Here is a 20,166-nt window from a genome sequence, read left to right on the forward strand (position 1 = left end):
GTTTTGGTATGTGAAGTATAAGCATGATGTCCTACCAACTGAATAATCACTCATTAAATTTAGTTCTGACCACAATGAGTTGAGTAACAAATAGTTCATGATTGATCCAGCTTTACTGGCAGATGATTTTGTCCCCCAAGGGATATTTTGTGATTTCTGGGGACATTTTTGTTGTCACCATTTGCAGGCATGTGCTACTAGCACCTAGAGCATAAAGGTCAGGGTGCTGTTTACATCATCATACAATGCACAGGACTACATCCCACAATAATTTTGTTCAACTCAAAATATCAACAGTGTGGAAGTTGAGAAACCCTAAACTAAAAAAAGATAAAATTAATCTCTTGCCAGTTTATCTAGAGATAGCAGTGTTTTAAACTGTTTCAAATAGGCAGAAACTGATGATTGAAAGCTATAAAATAAATGTCATGCATCATTCTTTCAAAATAAGTGTTAGAAAAGAAGACACATATTAGATAAACCTGTTTAAAAAACATATATATATATATATAATTTGCAAACCTTAGCATGCACATGCAAAATTATCACCTGGACTGCTTATTACAACAGATTTCCAGGCTTCAATCTTAGCACATTCTGTTTTGGAAAGTCTGGAGTAAGAAGTCTGCATTTTTAATAAGCACTCCAGGGAATTCTAATGCATCTGGTTCATGGACAACAATTTGAAGGAATTCTTCCAAAGAGCTGAATGGAGTAGTTGGATGTATAACTCATATAAACACTTTTGAAACTCCTTCAGCATTATGTAGCTCTGGTTCTCTTTATCCTTGATGTCTTAAGTAGCCTCAGTCTCATTTTTATTGAGCATAATAAATAAAGCAAGATAGATCTACAGAAACAACAGTAGTTTTCCAGTATACAGAAACCTACCCATAAGCCCAAAACTCCTGTGTCATTTTCTCTCTCTGCTTTCACCCTTTCAACTTTCAAACTCCCAGAACAGGGGAAAGACACTGGCCTTTGGGATCAGGTACCATTTACCACTAGGTCCAGGAAGCTTGCTTCATATATTCCCTTGTATCTAGTTCTTCTCAGCCCTAAAGGAAACCTCCAAAATGTTCTGGAGTTTGCACATAAGAGCATGTGGATTTCAGTCTTGAGACAGGTGAAAAGTCAACTGAAAACAATCAGGCATGAAAGTACATTTTTAATCAATTTTAATAACAATTTTGAGTTTTTATATTTTAAAGACAGGATATGGGATTTTTGCATTTAATTTCTGGAAAATAAATCCATAGTTGGCAGAAGTTTAATATTGCTGGGCATTTTAGGGGATAATCATTTCTAGAAATAAAAAGCTTCTATTTTGTGCCAAACATTTAGGAAATAAGTTACTCTGACTCAGAGCCAAAGATACCTATTCAGGAAACAGTGCACAGGAACAACAGAAGAGAACATTCACCTCTTGAGTGACTGTGTACCTCTGCAAAGAGAAGCCACAGAGGACAGGTGGACTATTCAGTTCAGTTCAGTTCAGTCGCTCAGTCGTGTCTGACTCTTTGAGACCCCATGAATCACAGTACGCCAGGCCTCCCTGTCCATCACCAACTCCCGGAGTTCACTCAGACTCATGTCCATCGAGTAGGTGATGCCATCCAGCCATCTCATTCTCTGTCGTCCCCTTCTCCTCCTGCCCCCAATCCCTCCCAGCATTAGGCTATAGCAAGTAAACAAAAGTTTGTGGCCCAGTCTATGATTCATAGAAAAAAGCTTATCCACTTCAGCCCTCCGTAAAGTCATTTCTCAAATTTCAGTAGCAGATTAATAATGATCAAGGCTCTTTCAGAAACTCACATCTTTAACAGTTACATTTAAATGTGCTCCTGGAAAAATGAGAACTTCTATGAGGCAGTCAATTTTGACTGAACTCAAGGTTCAATGTTTGCCTTGAAAAAATTTACTGGGAACACACAGCTTAGCTCACTAGAGATAATGTGTCCTCAAATTTCTCTGCAAGAGAAATTTCTAAAGTTACCTGGTTAACTGGATATTTTTCTTGCTTCAGTTCAGTTCAGTCGCTCAGTTGTGTCTGACTCTTTGCGACCCCATGAACCACAGCACGCCAGACCTCCCTGTCCATCACCAACTCCCGGAGTCCACCCAAACCCATGTCCATTGCGTCGGTGATGCCATCCAACCATCTCATCCTCTGTCATCCCCTTCTCCTCCTGCCTTCAATCTTTCTCAGCATCAGGGTCTTTATGAAAGATTTTTTGGTTAATAATGGAATATAATTTTTACTTGCAGATGGATAAATGTGTTAGCAATTCTACTTTGAATTGTTTATATGTATGCAAAGAGAGGAGTATCCCTCCATTCAACCACCTACACAGAAAAAAAAACCTGAGGTAGATATATGAAGTATTAATTATTTTTATTTTAAAAATATGTCCTATGGGAGCTGATCATGAGATCTGGGCAGCAATTACATATGATTCCCTTCATAAAGTTTTATGAATGGTGTTATAATTTCCATACTTCAAGGTATCACACTAGACACAACTCTATTTAGGCACTTACTATTTCTTCAGCAGCTCTTCAGTGAGTATCTCCTATGTATCAGTCACTGTGCTAGGCATTAGGGATACAACAGTATATCTGAAAAGCAAGCTCTTGCCCTTCAGCAGCTTACACTGTAGAAGATATATAGACTCAAACCATATACAGTGCTTAATTAAATATTTATAATTTGTAATTATATCTATGAAGAAAGTGACTAAAATTAAGTATAAAAAGATTTATTCAGTTTAGTTCAGTCGCTCAGTTGTGTCCAACTCTTTGCAACGCCATGGACTGCAGCACACCATGCTTCCCTGTCCATCACCAACTCCCAGAGCTTGCTAAAACTCATGTCCATCGAGTCGGTGATGCCATCCAACCACCTCATCTTCTGTCGTCCCCTTCTCCTCCTGCCTTCAGTCTTTCCCAGCATCAGGGTCTTTTCCAAGAAGTCAGTGCTTCGCCTCAGGTGGTCAAAGTATTGGAGTTTCAGCTTCAACATCAGTCCTTCCAATGAACACCCAGGACTGATCTCCTTTAGGATGGACTGGTTGGATCTCCTTGCAGTCCAAGGGACTCTCAAGAGTCTTCTCCAACACCACAGTTCAAAAACATCAATTCTTCGGTAATCAGCTTTCTTTATAGTCCAACTCTCATATCCATACATGACTACAGGAAAAATCATAGCTTTGACTGGACGGACCTTTGTTGACAAAATAATATCTCTGCTTTTTAATATGCTGTTGAAGTTGGTCATAGCTTTTCTTCCAAGGAGCAAATGTCTTTTAATTTCATGGCTGCAGTGACCATCTGCAGTGATTTTGGAGTCCCCCTAAAATAAGGTCTCTCACTGTTTCCATTGTTTTCCCATCTATTTTCCATGAAGTCAACGCTATGGTTTTTCCCACTGTCATGTATGGATGTGAGAGTTGGACTGTGAAGAAAGCTGATCGCTGAAGAATTGATGCTTTTGAATTGTGGTGTTGGAGAAGACTCTTGAGAGTCCCTTGGACTGCAAGGAGATCCAACCAGTCCATTCTAAAGGAGATCAATCCTGGGTGTTCATTGGAAGGACTGATGCTAAAGCTGAAACTGCAATACTTTGGCCACCTCATGCGACGAGTTGACTCACTGGAAAAGAGTTTGATGCTGGGAAGGATTGGGGGTGGGAGGAGACGGGGACGACAGAGAATGAGATGGCTGGATGGCATCACCGACTCGATGGACATGAGTTTGAGTGAACTCCGGGAGTTGGTGATGGACAGGGAGGCCTGGCGTGTTGTGATTCATGGGTTCTCAAAGAGTCAGACATGACTGAGCGACTGAACTGACTGACTGACTGACTAATGGGACCAGATGCTATGATCTTTGTTTTATGAATGTTGAGTTTTGTGCTTCAAATGATGTAGCAATTCAAGATAGTCCAATATCTATTTGCAATGGCTAGCCAATTCAGTTCAGAGCATTCTTATTTTTTAAGGAAAAAAGAATACAGTCTATCTTGAAATTGCTTGTAACTAACTTGATCTGAGAAATGTATATCTGTTAACTCCTTTTATTTTTCAGGGTTTTCGGAGCTGCCATACTTCTTACCTCTACCCTGAATATGCTAATCCCATCAGCAGCCAGAGTGCATTATGGGTGTGTCATCTTTGTTAGGATACTGCAGGGACTTGTTGAGGTATGGAACTACAGTATGACATCATTTTAAGGTTGGCATGCTGATAAGAATCAGAAGATTATCTTTGTTTTGATCTACAAATAAATATATTGTATTAGGTTGTGTCTGCTACTGCTGCTGCTAAGTCACTTCAGTCGTGTCCGACTCTGTGTGACCCCATAGACGGAAGCCCACCAGGCTCCCCTGTCCCTTGGATTCTCAAGGCAAGAACACTGGAGTGGGTTGCCATTTCCTTCTCCAATGTGTGAAAGTGAAAAGTGAAAGTGAAGTCGCTCAGTCGTGTCCGACCCTTAGCGACCCCACGGACTGCAGCCTACCAGGCTCCTCCATCCATGGGCTTTTCTAGGCAATAGTACTGGAGTGCCTTGCCATTGCCTTCTCTGAGGTTGTGTCTACATAGTGCTAAAAAAATTGGAAAAGGTTAGAAACCAGGTATCTTTAAATGATGACAAACTACCACTGTGACTGTTTACCCCCACTTCTCTGGAACTGAGTGATGATGAAGTGTTTAGTGAATGACATAAAAAAACAAAACAGACGTTTTTGTTAATGTGCTGTGATAAAAATTTTGAGTCCATCCTCTGAATTAATATGTTTGGAGAGTTTTATAACAAGTCCCTGATGGCTTTACATCATGATTTGAATTTTCACTAAAAAAACCATTTCATTGGATGTATTCTTTGGGCATCAACTCTAATGATTGACTTTTGCTCCATCAACCTGTAGTCTTTGAAGGAATATCATTTAAAAACTTGAGAATGGCATACTTATTGCCCTTTCTCTTTCCATGAAATACGGTGGGAGTAGATAAGTCAGATAAAGTATTAAGGCACTGAAAACAGTTTCTTGTCTTTCTAAAAGAAAAGAAAAAATGACAGGATCAAAACAATACAAAAAAGAATATTTAAAATTTTTTAAGTTTTAGGCACTAATTTCAGGATGTATAACAGCCTTCAAGGATGTAAGCTGCACCTTCTTCTGTAGGGAATCCTTTTATTTGGGAATCACTAAGTTTAACCCCTTTCAAAAATGTCTCTCAAATTGCTCAGAATTGCAGATGAACTGAATAATAGAGGATCTTTTCTTTGGCCTTAATCAGAAGAAAACTGAGGTAGAAGGAAGTCTTAAAGGATGGGAATAAGTTGAACAAGTGACTAAAAAGAGGTCATGTCTTATCTGGTCTGGGCTGAAAGGTTTTTAAAATGGAATTTTATGGAATCAGCAAAGAAAGGCCCTCACATGGCATCTGGGGACCCTGTGCTCATTCTGAGAAAACAGCATCACATCAGAGAAGTGAATGTACTTATTTTCCTATGATCCAAGATTCTAAACAGTGCTGATATATCTCTTTCCATCACAGGGTGTCACCTACCCAGCATGCCATGGGATATGGAGCAAATGGGCTCCCCCTTTAGAGAGGAGTCGATTGGCAACCACCTCCTTTTGTGGTGAGTATTATGTGCAGATACAGTTATGTGCATAAAAGCTTAGGAACAACTTATGTAAGAATTGGAAGTTGGTAAAAAAAACTCACCTGTAAAACCATTTGAGGTGTGTCTGTATGTGTGCGTGAGGAAAGGTTTTTGACCCACCATTTCAATTTCTTTAATTATTATTGGTCTACTTAAATCTTCTACTCCTTCTTGCATTTTGTATTTTTCTGGGAGTTTATTCATTTCTTCTGGGGTTTCAAATATATTCATTAATTATTTTTATTATAGTTTTTTGAATGTGATTTTTACTATAGTGTTGCACTATTTTTATATCTCTGACTTGGGTGTGTAGGTTATATTCACCTGTGTTGTCTTGTACTCCTGGATATGTGTTTGAAGTATATGGATGAGAGTGCATATACATCCAACTGTGCAAGGATGTGTTTGTAAGATCCAGCCAAGGAAAATGAGATGAAGTCAAGAATTTCTATTGATTTCACTTACCTTTCTCTCATTTTCTCTTCTACTTTAGGTTCCTATGCTGGAGCTGTGATTGCAATGCCTTTAGCTGGCATTCTTGTGCAGTATACTGGCTGGTCTTCCGTATTCTATGTCTATGGTATGTTGCATTTCTATACAATAGAGTCAAAAGAAATGTGCACAAACTAAAGCAGTGTGATAGATCAATGAATATGCTTCTGTGTTTACTCATTATTGATTTTTCATTGATTCTTTTCTTTATAATCTAAGATCAAGGGTAATATTCTATCTCTGTGATTTTCTCTGCAAAATTATTTATTATTTTTAAAAGAAATCACATTGCTGATGGAAACTTTGTAATGCGCAGTATGTGTTGCCCTTGATTATGGAAAATTTAAATTAGCTCTTGATTCAAAGCTGATTAAAAGGAAGAAGCTAGGCAGCACCAACTTCTCTTTTTGATTCTTGCTTTCTTGGTCATTTCCCTGATTCTATTTCCTTGAGACTCAATGGGATAGGAAGCTGAAAGGCCATATTAGTGTTAATGTAAACATTCAATCTTGTGATGAAATATTAGCAGTCGCTGCAGGGGCAGTGCATTTTAGCCCACATTTCCCCAGAATTAAAGAAGATTAAGCCCCCAAGTGGAAATAAAAATGACAGGAAGCCCAAAGTCCAAACTCCTTTTCTATTCACTTTCTAACCAGAATATAGAATCTTACTTCTTGAAAGTATTCCATAGTCTCTCGCTAAGATACACTTTTTTAATAAAGAGGAAAGAAGAAAGATAAGAGATCTGGATTCCAACTGATGTTGTCACTGATTAATACCAGTTTTGGACACAGGCAGGAGAATCTGAAAGATTAATGAAGTCAAATGGGAGAACAGAACAGAATTTGGCTGCTTCCAAATGTGCTATGATCCATTTTCATTTTGAAATGTTCTAATCAAAGCAAATTCTTATATTTGTAGAATATAAATAGTGGAGGATCTTATCCTGGTTTAAAAGCCGTGGTTGAGTTTTGTATTCATGAATACCCTAAATGGTGAGCTATATATGCAGTTGAACATATTTTTGTTTTCTAGGGAAATTTTTTTAACGGATTTTAATCCATAGCTTTTGTTTGATTTTATTTTAAAGCCCATAATTCAAAGATATTTAAAGCACTTCTTTACAAGGTATAAAGTTGGTATGGCCATCCATTAAATTCTCTGATTTGTGCCTTAGTCCATTATTTAATTGAAGATGTGATGTGACTTTAAGAATATGAATTTTCCACAAAGGACCCAAGAAAACCTACTTCATTATTTTAAGTTATATCTCATTTAATACTTATCATTGAATGGCTTCACAGGTGGCACCATGGTAAAGAACCTGCCTGTTAATGCAGGAGACATAAGAGTTGCCAGTTCAATCCCTGAGTCAGTAAGATCCTCTGTAGGAGGGCATGGCAACCCACTCCAGCATTCTTGACTGGAGAATCCCATGGACGGTGGAGCCTGGTGGGCTACAGTCCATAGGGTCGCAGAGTCATACACAGTGACTGAAGTGACTTAACACGCATGCAGAATCTGAAAATATCAAAATAATAGTACTTGATACTTGCTGTATATGACAAAAGATTGGTCTGTGAGCCACATATTCAATATTCATTTTTAAAAAATTAATGAGATAAGATCCATATGGCAGCTTGAGTTTTAAAAAGATAATGCATATACAGCAATTAGCTGAGCGTCTAGCACTTCAGACATATTCAGTTAGTGGAAATTATAATTATTACTCAATTATAAGAGTTCTCATTTATTGAATGCTTATCTTGTGCCATCCACTATGCTAATTTATGTATTGCCTTCTTTAACTTCTGTTTGCAAAAATCTTATTAAAAAAATGAATTATCTCCTTTGGTAGCAGAGATTTTTCAGAGATTTGGTTACTGATTAGAAGATGTAGCTAATGAGTGACACAGCCACAATTTGAATACGGGAGAACCATATTCCACAACCACTACACTCTACCAAATTGTCACACACCATCTGATTCCAAATTGTGTTTGCTATCACATTCAGTAATTAAAAGGGCACAGTACATCAGAAGTTATGATATTAAGAAGCACTTAGAGACTGACTAGCCCCCACCAAAAAAATATATATAGTATTATAGGGATCAGGAATTAGATTGTTACCCAGGTGAGAAATAGAACAGTAAGAGGAAAAAATGAAATGGCCAGTTGATGAGAATCAGGATACATTATGTGAATTTTTTCTGTTATTGATGCTTCAGGTTTATATTGCACAATAAGGGCACATTTTAATGGTGAAAGTGCTAAACAAAGGGATGAAATAGAACTTGTAGTAGCATGTTTATTGTATTGGAATTTATAACTTTCACCTGTCCAAACAGTGATCAATAGGCAATAGTATATGCTGTGGTATACAGTCACATAAACTGTTAAATATTACCACATTAATTACAGAAGCCTATTTTTCATGTACAGTATCTTTTCAGGCTAAACTATTCTTCTGAAAATTGAAAGTGAAAGTCGCTCAGTTGTGTCCGATTCTTTGCGACCCCATGGACTAGTCCATGGACTTCTCCAGGCCAGAATACTGGAGTGGGTAGCCTATCCCTTCTCCAGGGAATCTTCCCAACCCAGGAACTGAACTCAGATCTCCTGCATTGCCGGCCAATTCTTTACCAACTGAGCTATGAGAGAAGCCCAAGAATATTCCTTTAGATTTTATTTAATAGTCTGCTTACTAGATCTGGGAATTCCATGGACAGAGGAGCCTAGTGGGCTATCATCTGTGGGTTGCAAAGAGTCAGACACGACTGAGCGACTTAACACTCACAAACATTACTAGATCTGCAAGTGCTAACAGGAGAGGGGGAAAAAGCATTCCTTTTCCCTGGAAAGGCAGACCACTACCCATATTAAAGACAGACACAAATAAAAGGATTTACTACCAGCAAAATTTTTTGAGGACAGGAATTTTCTCTTGTTTATCATATTTCTCTCATTCAGCAGAGTACCCGGAAAAGTAAGTGTTCAGTAAATATTTGTTGAATGTACGAACATGTTCCAAACTATACCATTCAATAATTATTTATTGTGACTTTCCTGTGTTTTGCCATCGTTTAACAGGGACAAAGATTAAATTACAGCACCAGTCTTCAGATTGTATGAAGTCTAGTGACAAAAGACAAGTAGAGATGGCTAGATTCATTTGGAGAAGCATAAGCTCAAATTCATATTTTATAATCCTGTCACATGATTACTATAGTTTTATCCCAGCTGCTGACTGTTACATGGAAGTAGTTAGGGGAGTATGCTTTTCTTTGACTTCCTCCTTTTGGACTCTTGCTTTCAGGAAGCTTTGGAATGATCTGGTACATGTTTTGGCTTTTGGTGTCCTACGAGAGTCCTGCAAAGCATCCTACTATTACAGATGAAGAACGTAGGTACATAGAAGAAAGCATTGGAGAGAGTGCAAATCTTTTAGGTGCAATGGAAGTAAGAACTTTATTATGGTGTATATTCCTATTCTTTTCCATCTCACCTCTCTTCGACCAAGCAGATTGTTTTATGTGTCCCTATTCAGCAAAACTAATTTGGTATCAGTCATGATTGCTTTTTTTTTTAACTCCATGCATATTCCCTGACTTAGAAATGATCACTCCTTCTTCCATCTATGATTTCTTTTTTACTCTAACTTTTCTTAAGCACCTTCAAATTTTAACTCGATTATAGCTATAATACTGTAGCTGTAAACCTCAGTAAATTTTAAAAAATATTTCAACATAGCTAACTGAAACAAAATTCAACCAATGTTTGTTAGATTACAGGAAATGTCAAATCACCTAACACAGTCATGAAAGGAGATATTTTTATTCACTGAATATTCTAAGTTTTATACATGTGTATTTCTACATAACTTAGTAAATACTAAAACATTAGCATGCCAACCATAGGTAGCTAATCTGAAAAATATTCTTAATATAATGTAACCCTTTTATTGATAAAATGTTACCATTTTTAGGATTATCATATGAAGATCAAGTGTTATAATGTTGTAAAGCCTTTTTCTGATTATAAGCTATTTTCTTGGGCAGGATTTGCTGACAGAGAAAGAGATGCAGTTCTATATCAGTAATACAAATATTTTAGTACACATATTAATACATCATGAACAGCAACTAATGAATACCCATCCGATGCTATAAAAATAAGATAAAACCTTTAAGCAAAAATATTGTAGACCGTCTCAGTAATTCAGGACCTAATCAACTCAGTTTCTTTATGCTAAGAGTTGAAAGTTACTGTGCATTTAAGCAATGTCTCTTATGCATTATGCTTCCCCCAAACTTCAGTTGTATTTGATTTCAGCTCTGATTCTCTACTTCATTTGTTAGGGAAGGCCTGTCCGTGGCATCTCATTCTAGGAAAAAAGGTCTGTCACCCATTGCTGCTGAGGGCATCTTGGCCTTTAATGAATAAGAAAATGTCATATTGGGTAACATTAGAAATTAAGCCAGTACTTTAAAAAATATCTTACATTGTAGTTGTTCCATTAGCTAAATAGGCTGGCATTAGAATGTACCCCTTCCTGTTTTCTTCTGTAAATAGGCTGATAATTTTTTTTCTGATGGTAGCTACTCAAGAAACAAGTGATGATGTAGGGGTAGGTTCATACTTAGCTTCAAGTTCTAGTCCAAAATATTCTGATTAGCCCATATCATCATTGATAAAATATGCTTCTTTTATTTGCCAGTTCTTGAGAGATTGTGTGGTGTTGAGGTGAGGTATATATTTTTTAGAACAACAAGAAACTTAGTCTAAGTGAAAACCAAATTCTGGAAATGACTCAAAAGAGAAGAATCAGTAGATTGATAAAACAGTATAGGCAAGCTCAAACTCCTCATTTCTTAGACCTTACTGTTTTTCTAAACACAGTATTTTACTTCTTAGTGATTTTTTCTTTTTTTACTTTTCTGAAGTAAATTTAAAACTGAGATCAAGTGGGAATAGGACTTGTATTTTAGTTATTTTGAACTTTTTATTGTGATCAAGTTCAACATATAACAGAAGGAATAAGTAACAGGAATATCCATATATCCACTGCATAGAAACAAAAGTTTTTAACATCTTGCCTTATTTATTTCACTTTTCTTTTTGTTGAGCAATTTTAAAGTAAATGAGATGTCATAATACTTTACCCACAAATACATGCTTCTCTAGAAAAATAATATTCTCCTTCATAATCTAAGTACTATCATTATATGTAACACAACTAAAAGTAATTCTCTAACATTATCTAATACTAGATCATATTGAAATTTCAGATGCCCAGTTCAATCCTAATATCTAATCAATATTCACATCTTTTATAGCCATTGTTTGTGGAGTTTGGATCAAATTAAGGATCACATATTGTAGGTGATTCTTATGTCTTTTAAACATGTTATTTTTCTCTACAAAATAATTAAACATGCAAACAGAAAAATGCACAAATCATAAGCAAATAGCTTGCTGAATTTTTACAAGCTAAACACACCTATGAAGCAAACAACCATTTCAGTAAATAGAATGTTATCAAAATACTATAAGCCCCCCTACAGCCATCAACAATTTTTTAAGAGAGATGACCAGACACTTTCTTTTACATTTGAAGAAGTGCTTTGTAGCCTGAAGAAAAAGTACTTAATGAAGATGATCCTGGTATAAATTAAAAACATCTTCTCAGCAAGAAAAAGTTATTTTCTTCTTAAAATCTTCTGAAGTTATTACTTATTAAAATACAGTGTTATAACAGACATTTCTGTATTTGGTCATTTTCATTATCTTTGAAATAAGTGTATTCATCTGGCAGCATTTTTCTAGAATTTATCAGGAAAATTTCTTTTAAACTTGCACTTTTTGAATCCATCTATGATGGTGTCACTAGAAACTTTTAGCTAAAGCCAAAATATTCACTATTTATTATTAGGACAGGCTTTTGTTTTTTGATTTGTTCCCTGTGATTCACCACAATGTATCTTCCTACAATATCACTTGAAAGTGATCTGTAAAATGTTTCATTAGATTCACAACCACTGTTAGTAATTATGAGGCTCTACAGGCAGCAATAATGACTAAATCTTGTAAAAACTGTTTGCCACCTCTTTTACTAACTTATCAGGTTGAGAATCCAAGACAGGGCTTCCCTAGTGGCTCAGAGGGAAAGAATTCACCTGCTAATGCAGGAGACACAGATTCGATCCCTGATCCGGGAAGATCCTGCTTGCTGGGGAGCAGCTGGGCTCCTACTCCTCACCAAGAAATGCAGTCTTAATGAGAAGCCCCTGCACAACAACTAGAGATTAGCCCCTACTCGTCATAACTAGAAAAAAGCCTGAGCAACAAGAAAGACCCAGCACAGCCTAAATAAATAATATTAAAATAAATAAAGCCAAAATAAATAGATAATACTAAAAAAAAATCCAAAACTAGTGATAAACATTTATATTAGGCTATTCTTCCTTCACCAAAGAGTATTTCTATGTTCAAAATAAAGAATTGAGAAAGTATTTGGAACTATGAGAGATTTTTTAAGGTCTAAAAATATTAATCTTGAGGGAAGATAATTGCTTTGTATTTGGGCATACACAGCATCTTTAAATATACCAGGTGTAATTTTTTAATGAGTGTCATAAGCAAAGCCAATCATATTTAAGTTAATTTTGAATGTCTTGCATATCTTAAATAGCTAGTTATGGTGTGCTGGGTGGCCAAATGCTTAACCCAGATGTATACCATGTGAATTTAAAGACTCTTGCACTCCAGTGTCACAGAATTTATCCTGATATTCACTGGCTACCAAGAGACTTTGTAGTTAGGTAATGTTGTCATTAACTTTTGATGGGGTCTAGAATACTGCACATTTTTCTTATTTTTCTTCTCCTAACTGCATTGAATTTTCAACATTTTATATAAAATATGTCAGATACCAACAAGGTCATTGATTTGGTAGCGAGTTTTAGCTGAGGCCTGATCGATCACTGCCAAAACAAAATAAAACCAAAATCTTGGAAACTAGGGTCTATGCATTTGGAATTACTTTTTGAGAAAAATAGAGTCTTAAATATTTCTAAAATGGAAACAGTTTAATCAGAAGGAGAGCTGTATCTTCTTTTCTTCTTCCAACAATTATTTATGCAGCTAAGGTTAACTGGACTGTTGCAAATAACGACTCACTACCTCCTGCCTATATCCTACTCATGCTTCAGCATACACATCCTAAAAATGCAAAAGTATCTATGATTCTCATTTAAGTTAGGAAATATTTAAAATGATCAGAATGCCTCTTTTTTTGGAATTTCAGAAATTCAAGACTCCATGGAGAAAGTTTTTTACATCTATGCCAGTCTATGCAATAATTGTTGCAAACTTCTGCAGAAGCTGGACTTTCTATTTACTGCTTATTAGTCAGCCAGCATATTTTGAGGAAGTCTTTGGATTTGAAATCAGCAAGGTATGTAAAAATTATCCTTCTTTAAATAGAGCATTACTTTTGTACTTTAGTGACTATTAAGCTCCTTTGCCAATATTTTATCTCCTAAATTTTATCTTGGAAATTAGAATTACAAATGAATTCTAGTAAACAAAGAGTAAGTTAGGCATCTGGGTGCCTACAACATTTAAATGCCTGTTAAAAACTGTTGCTGGGATATAAACAAAACAGACCTAGTCTTTGCCCTCACAGAGTTTACCTCTTGGTTGGGACAGGCAACAACATAGCCTTTTTCTTGTAAACAAGCATAATTCCCTTTAAGTTTCAGGTCAAAGACAATACATCAGTAAACAAAAAAATATTTCCTTTAAATGGAATTGTATTTATATAATTATCAATCTAACTCTGCTTCGACACCCTCAGAAATCTGTCGGGCTAAAAGATTTGAGGATAGCAAAAATATCTGAAAACATTCTTGTATCTTATTTACCCAGTTTAATCATTTGGCAAGCATTTGTTGAACATGATATGTGAAGATTTATGTGTTATATTGAGAAATAAAAATGTGGTTCCTCAAGTGTTCACAGCTTGATAGTGTAGACAAAAATAAAACATTTCCAACTACAGCACAGCATGCTCAGTGCTACAGACATTTATTTGTAGGTATGAAAATATAATCATTTTAAGATTCCTGTAAGGATTAAATGAACATAAAATGCTACAATATATTGAAATTTACAAGGTCTTCTCATATTCATGAATAACCTGTATTCTCAAACAACTGAATAACCATCATAATTTCTATTGAAATGATGGAGAAACAGAAGCTAGGGAAAGTATTTAAATTATCAAAGGCCAAGCTAACAATAAGCGACAGAATTAAGTTTAAGCCCTTATCCTTCGATTTATGTCTCAATTCCCTTTACTATGCCATTCAAATTCAGGTAAACCATAATTCATTTAAACATGAAGCAAGTATTTGCTCAATGCCATCTCTGTGACAAGTGTTTTGCGGAATACATTTGTCTGCATTGGCCATGGACTTGCCATTTCTCTTCATGTCATTACTTAAGTCCAGCTGGGCTCGCTATTCATATTATGCCTCTTTGAATGACTATCTGAGGCCTGAAACTGAAGAAAACCCGAGTTTAGGAGTAGCTATTCTAAGAGCTCTTTTGTGATCCCTGTTTCTAAGGAAACTGCTTCCTCCATTCCTGAGAAGAATGACTGCTTTAGACAGGGCTCTTCTCTCTCGAGCTGATCAAACATTGCAGGGTAGCCTTCGGGAGCTCTGAGAGGTGTTATACGTCTCAACAAAGGCTGCTGGAGGTGTGAGTCCATTTTCACAATCTAGGACAAGTATGACACTGAGAGGCTATTAATAAAGTCAGGTCTCATCGGGGAGAGTGAGGGAGCCAACTGATGTTAATGAAACTGTGTGGTCATTCTGGCCCTTAGCTCCAATTAACAGAAAATGCCTGAGTAAACGATATTTTGATCTAATTCACTTATTATATTTAATTACAATTTTGATAAATTCTACACATACAAATGTGTAGAAGATTTTGATTATACTGGTTTAAAAAAATTACTGACTTATCTAAAGTATGTGAAAAGGAGATGATGGAGGCAATAAAACATGAGGTTTGGATCCAGGCTGACATGGTCCTAAATCCAAGCTCCACAAGAGAGTACTGACACATAACCTTGGTCCTGTTCTTGAATAATTGTCTCCTTAGTTTTCTGACCTGTAAGTAACAGTATTGAGATTGTCTTTCAGCACAGGGCATTAAGTAGAGTTCCCTGTGCGATTCAGTAGCACAATATTGTAAAGCAACTGTACCCCAATAAAAATTAATTTTAAAAAAAGACCATGCTTCAGAAGTGCAGGAAAATTTAAGTGAACTAAAGTATTTATACAGAGGATTGTTTTAATCAACCTTAGTTAAACTGAGTATCCTACAGATAAAACCACAAAGGCAATGACTTTTTCATATGTGTGTATACATACACACACAGACACACACATACAGAGTCTCAGCCTATACTCATATATGAAACTTCTCAACCTCTTGAGAATGGCATAATCTTTTTAAGTCATAGTTTCTTCATCATTGCAATGAATTTAATAATATTCAAAGTTTCTGTATGGAGTGAAAGAAAGAATAAAATTGCTTGGATATTTAAGCTATTTAGAGTCATTTAATATCTCAATTAATCATTACTCATCCCAAGTCCATGGTCATGACACCACAGTATACAGCATTGTAAAATAAAACAGAATCTTTTCTTAATCCTTCAGTAATCTAGTTTGGAAGGACACATTTATACAAATAATGAACACTTATCTAGTATTTACTATTTTCTAGGAATTGTTCCTCAAAGTATGCTTAGTAAAACTCTTCCTAATGTATTGATGTATATGAAATTTACTAAGTCCATATGTCTGGTAATACACAATTAAAATACATTTTATTCACAATTTCTGCCTCCATGATGCCCAGATGACAGTGTTTTACACATAATTGTTGATCAAAAAACTGTATGTTGAATTGATGCTGGCAGGTTAGGTTTTAGATTGGGCCGTTTAGTACGAAATTAGTTCAGAAACTAAGTATGCTATGTGACAGTGTAACCAAATATTGGTATTTGACATGGAAAATGCCTAAAACTGAGAATTGATCTGTATTTTTTGAGCTCTTAATCTATAGAAACTAAATATAAAACTCGTAAGAGATATATATTTAACATGCAATTAAGGTTTTATCTTTATTATGAATTAAAACAAATTTTAAAATAGTCTCTTCAAGGTTTGTCAAACGTATTTCTCTACTCTCTGATTCCGTCTTTCTCTTTTCCCCTGTTACTAATGATGAATTTTTACAAACATATTTAAGACTATAAAATAGGCACATAAATGTGAATCATTCTGTGATAAAATTCAGGATAGTTCACTCAGAAATTCAAGATTTACTGACTCATAGCAGAAAAGAAGTGTTATCTTCTAGAAGAGAAAAAAGAATCAAAGTAAATTTACTTAGCTTTTCTCATTTATTCTGCGGAAGTTATTTTTTACTCTGAGAATGAGTAAGTGGTCATTTACAGACAGTAGTTTTTCCTTTCTTTGTCCATAAAGAGCTTTCAGTTCAGTTCAGTTCAGTCGCTCAGTCGTGTCCAACTCTCCGCGACCCCATGAATCACAGCACGCCAGGCCTCCCTGTCCATCACCAACTCCCGGAGTTCACTCAAACTCATGTCCATGGAGTCAGTGATGCCATCCAGTCATCTCATTCTCTGTCGTCCCCTTCTCCCACCCCCAATCCTTCCCAGCATCAGAGTCTTTTCCAGTGAGTCAACTCGTCGCATGAGGTGGCCAAAGTATTGCAGTTTCAGCTTTAGCATCAGTCCTTCCAATGAACACCCAGGATTGATCTCCTTTAGAATGGACTGGTTGGATCTCCTTGCAGTCCAAGGGACTCTCAAGAGTCTTCTCCAGCACCACAGTTCAAAAGCATCAATTCTTCGGCGATCAGCTTTCTTCACAGCCCAACTCTCACATCCATACATGACCACGGGAAAAACCATAGCCTTGACTAGACGGACCTTGGTTGGCAATACAAGACCATTATATTGCCCACATTACTTATTTCTGTCCTTTTGTTTTTTTCTCCTTTTTGTTTTTCATCAGGTTGGCATGCTATCTGCTGTGCCACACTTAGTAATGACAATTATTGTACCTATTGGAGGGCAGATTGCAGATTTTCTAAGAAGCAAGCAAATTCTTTCAACTACTACAGTAAGGAAGATCATGAATTGTGGTGGTAAGTATGCTAAGAACATGCTTTTACTTCTCAAAGTTCCAATCAACATGAATCAGCTGTTTCTGTGCATATCACATATGCTATTAAATTTGTACCTTTAATGTTCATTCAGAATCATCCTCCCATCTTCAAATATTCATAACTTCTAGTTTTAGATGATTGCATAACTAACTTGACCCTTCCCACTATTGAAACTTAAGGTTGTTTTTGCTGTTTTTCTTAAAACACAAAAAAGGCTTCAGTAACTTCTGTGAATAGATTACTATTGTTATTATTTTGAAGCTAGAATCCCTGAAGTGTTTTGCTAGGTCAGATAAGTGTGATCATTTTTGATAGTTTTGACTCACTGGAAACATTTGCATAAATTTCTGAAGCATTTTCATGTCTGTTTCCGAAGGTTTCGGCATGGAGGCAACGCTGCTTCTGGTTGTTGGTTATTCTCACACTAGAGGGGTAGCAATCTCATTTTTGGTACTTGCAGTGGGATTCAGTGGATTTGCTATTTCTGGTAAGATACTTTTTAAAAAAAAATGTACTTGTAACATTCTTATTTTTGCTAGTGATAAAAAGAAATTTATATTCTACTTTCCTCTAACACTTTGACTGTTGAGAAAGTGTTTACTCAACATATTTCCACTAGAAAATAACAATGATGAAAGTAGCTCAGACAGTAAAGCATCTGCCTGCAATTCAGGAGACCTGGGTTTGATCCCTGGGTCGGGAAGATCCCCTGGAGAAGGAAATGGCAACCCACTCCAGTATTCTTGCCTGGAGAATTTCATGGACAGAGGAGCCTGGTGGGCTATCGTCTATGGGGTCGCAGAGTCGGACATGACTGAGTGACTAACACATTGGGATTTGTTACTATTCACTACTTACTTATCCCCTGCTTATCCCCCCCATTTTTTTTTTTTTTTTAATGAGCATCTCCTCTTCTCTGTGGAGTAAATATCGGGCGTTAAGTATTGGATAACAAATGATACCTCTTTCTATTCTCATTATATCCCTGAGCTAAATTATCAAAAATAGTTATTAAGCACATGCTATGAGCCTGGTGTCTTTTAAGGAGGTTGGTGGGGGTGGTGGAGGATATTCTGTAGTCACCTACTTCTGCAAGGTTTGGGATTCTCTGAGTCACACCTTCTGTGTGTATTTCAGGTTTCAATGTCAACCACTTGGATATTGCTCCAAGATATGCCAGTATCTTAATGGGCATTTCGAACGGTGTTGGCACATTGTCAGGAATGGTTTGCCCTATTATTGTTGGTGCAATGACAAAGAATAAGGTAAGACAGAGCAAGAGATGTTCATTTGTAGAATATTCTCTCTCTTGATTAGGAAGAGCATCTGTATGTTCTCTGTGGCATTCTGCTCATTGTCCAGTCACCACATCTCTGAGTAGGGGAGATAACCAAGGCTCAGAAGTAAATCTCTTTCAGAACTCTGAGGGAGCCTGCTTCTCCAACCAATAAAGGTTATACTTTCAACACCTTCTAATACTTCTGGTATCCCTGGTGTGGCAAAATAACAACATCCGAGCTCATTTGAACAGACACATGGAAACCTTCTCAGTTTTATTTGTAAACATCAATTTAAACTTCTCTGTAGTAATTGATGGGCGAATATTGCTGTCAGCATTTGTCTTTATAGGTAGAGTTTCTAAATTAGGGCTTCTCTGATGACGAAAATATTGTTACCAGTATTTATCTTTATAGGTAGATCTTTTAAATTATGGTTTACCAAAAGGAAATAAAAGAAGTGGGAGAAAAAACTAAGTAACTCAATGGAATTTAAAGAGAGATTATGAAATTTAAAAAATTAGCAGACCATAGATATCTTTGGAGTGCTATTTCAGAACTTTAGACTTTAAAAGTGTTGAATAATGAGAGTCACAGTAGTATAGAACCTTTCTCTCACTGTGTTTGTTTAATATAATCAGAACAAGGGTTTCCCCTGAAGATAGCATTTCAGGAAATGCTTAATGGTGGAACATTCAGAGAAGATGTTAGGCTTTTCAAACCCAGGGAGTGTGTTCTCACAGTGCCACTTCTTGTCACTGCAGTCACGTGAAGAGTGGCAGTATGTATTCCTGATCGCTGCCCTAGTCCACTACGGTGGAGTTATATTTTATGCAATATTCGCCTCAGGAGAGAAGCAACCCTGGGCAGACCCTGAGGAAACAAGTGAAGAAAAATGTGGATTTATCCATGAAGATGAGCTCGATGAAGAAACGGGGGACATTACTCAAAATTATATAAATTATGGTACCACTAAGTCTTACGGTGCCACAACACAGGCCAATGGAGGTTGGCCTAATGGTTGGGAAAAGAAAGAAGAATTTGTACAAGAAGAAATACAAGACTCGTACAACTATAAGGACCGAGATGATTATTCATAACAAAGCTAATTGCTGGATTTATTTTTAGTGTTTGTGATTACATTAATTGTGATTGCACAAAAATTTTAAAAGATGTGGTATAAACATGTACACATATCAACCAGGAAAGTCTTGCTGTAAAAATGAAATCAAAACAAACTCATGAAGTTACCATCAAGTGCAATCTATAGAAGTTGTGAAATTCCATCATTTCCATTCAAGTCATCCATCCTTGCATTTGTGATTTAAAGGTTGACTGGTCAAAATTGTAGAAGCAAGTAGTTACTCATTAGATTCATATGAGTTAAAACTCATCACCACTTAATAAAGCACAACTAAAACAGTTGGTACATCCCATCCTACAAA

At 36.3% G+C, this 20,166-nt stretch overlaps 1 protein-coding gene across 1 annotated transcript in view; it reads left to right on the forward strand.

The window, feature by feature from the left end:
• The window catches only part of SLC17A6 (solute carrier family 17 member 6), a 38,835-nt gene extending 19,014 nt beyond the window's left edge, over positions 1–19,821 (forward strand). Inside the window, exons 4-12 of the mRNA XM_055415069.2 lie at positions 4,087–4,201; positions 5,562–5,649; positions 6,167–6,253; positions 9,484–9,626; positions 13,474–13,623; positions 17,291–17,423; positions 17,821–17,931; positions 18,582–18,709; positions 19,486–19,821. Coding sequence (XP_055271044.2) covers positions 4,087–4,201; positions 5,562–5,649; positions 6,167–6,253; positions 9,484–9,626; positions 13,474–13,623; positions 17,291–17,423; positions 17,821–17,931; positions 18,582–18,709; positions 19,486–19,821 — 1,291 coding nt within the window. The remainder of the gene's footprint in view (positions 1–4,086; positions 4,202–5,561; positions 5,650–6,166; positions 6,254–9,483; positions 9,627–13,473; positions 13,624–17,290; positions 17,424–17,820; positions 17,932–18,581; positions 18,710–19,485) is intronic.
• Positions 19,822–20,166: the final 345 nt, after the last annotated feature.

The sequence above is a fragment of the Moschus berezovskii genome, chromosome 25 (assembly GCF_049115385.1).
Source record: "Moschus berezovskii isolate FMDL1 chromosome 25, NW_MosBer_1.0, whole genome shotgun sequence".
Taxonomy (NCBI): Eukaryota; Metazoa; Chordata; class Mammalia; order Artiodactyla; family Moschidae; genus Moschus; species Moschus berezovskii.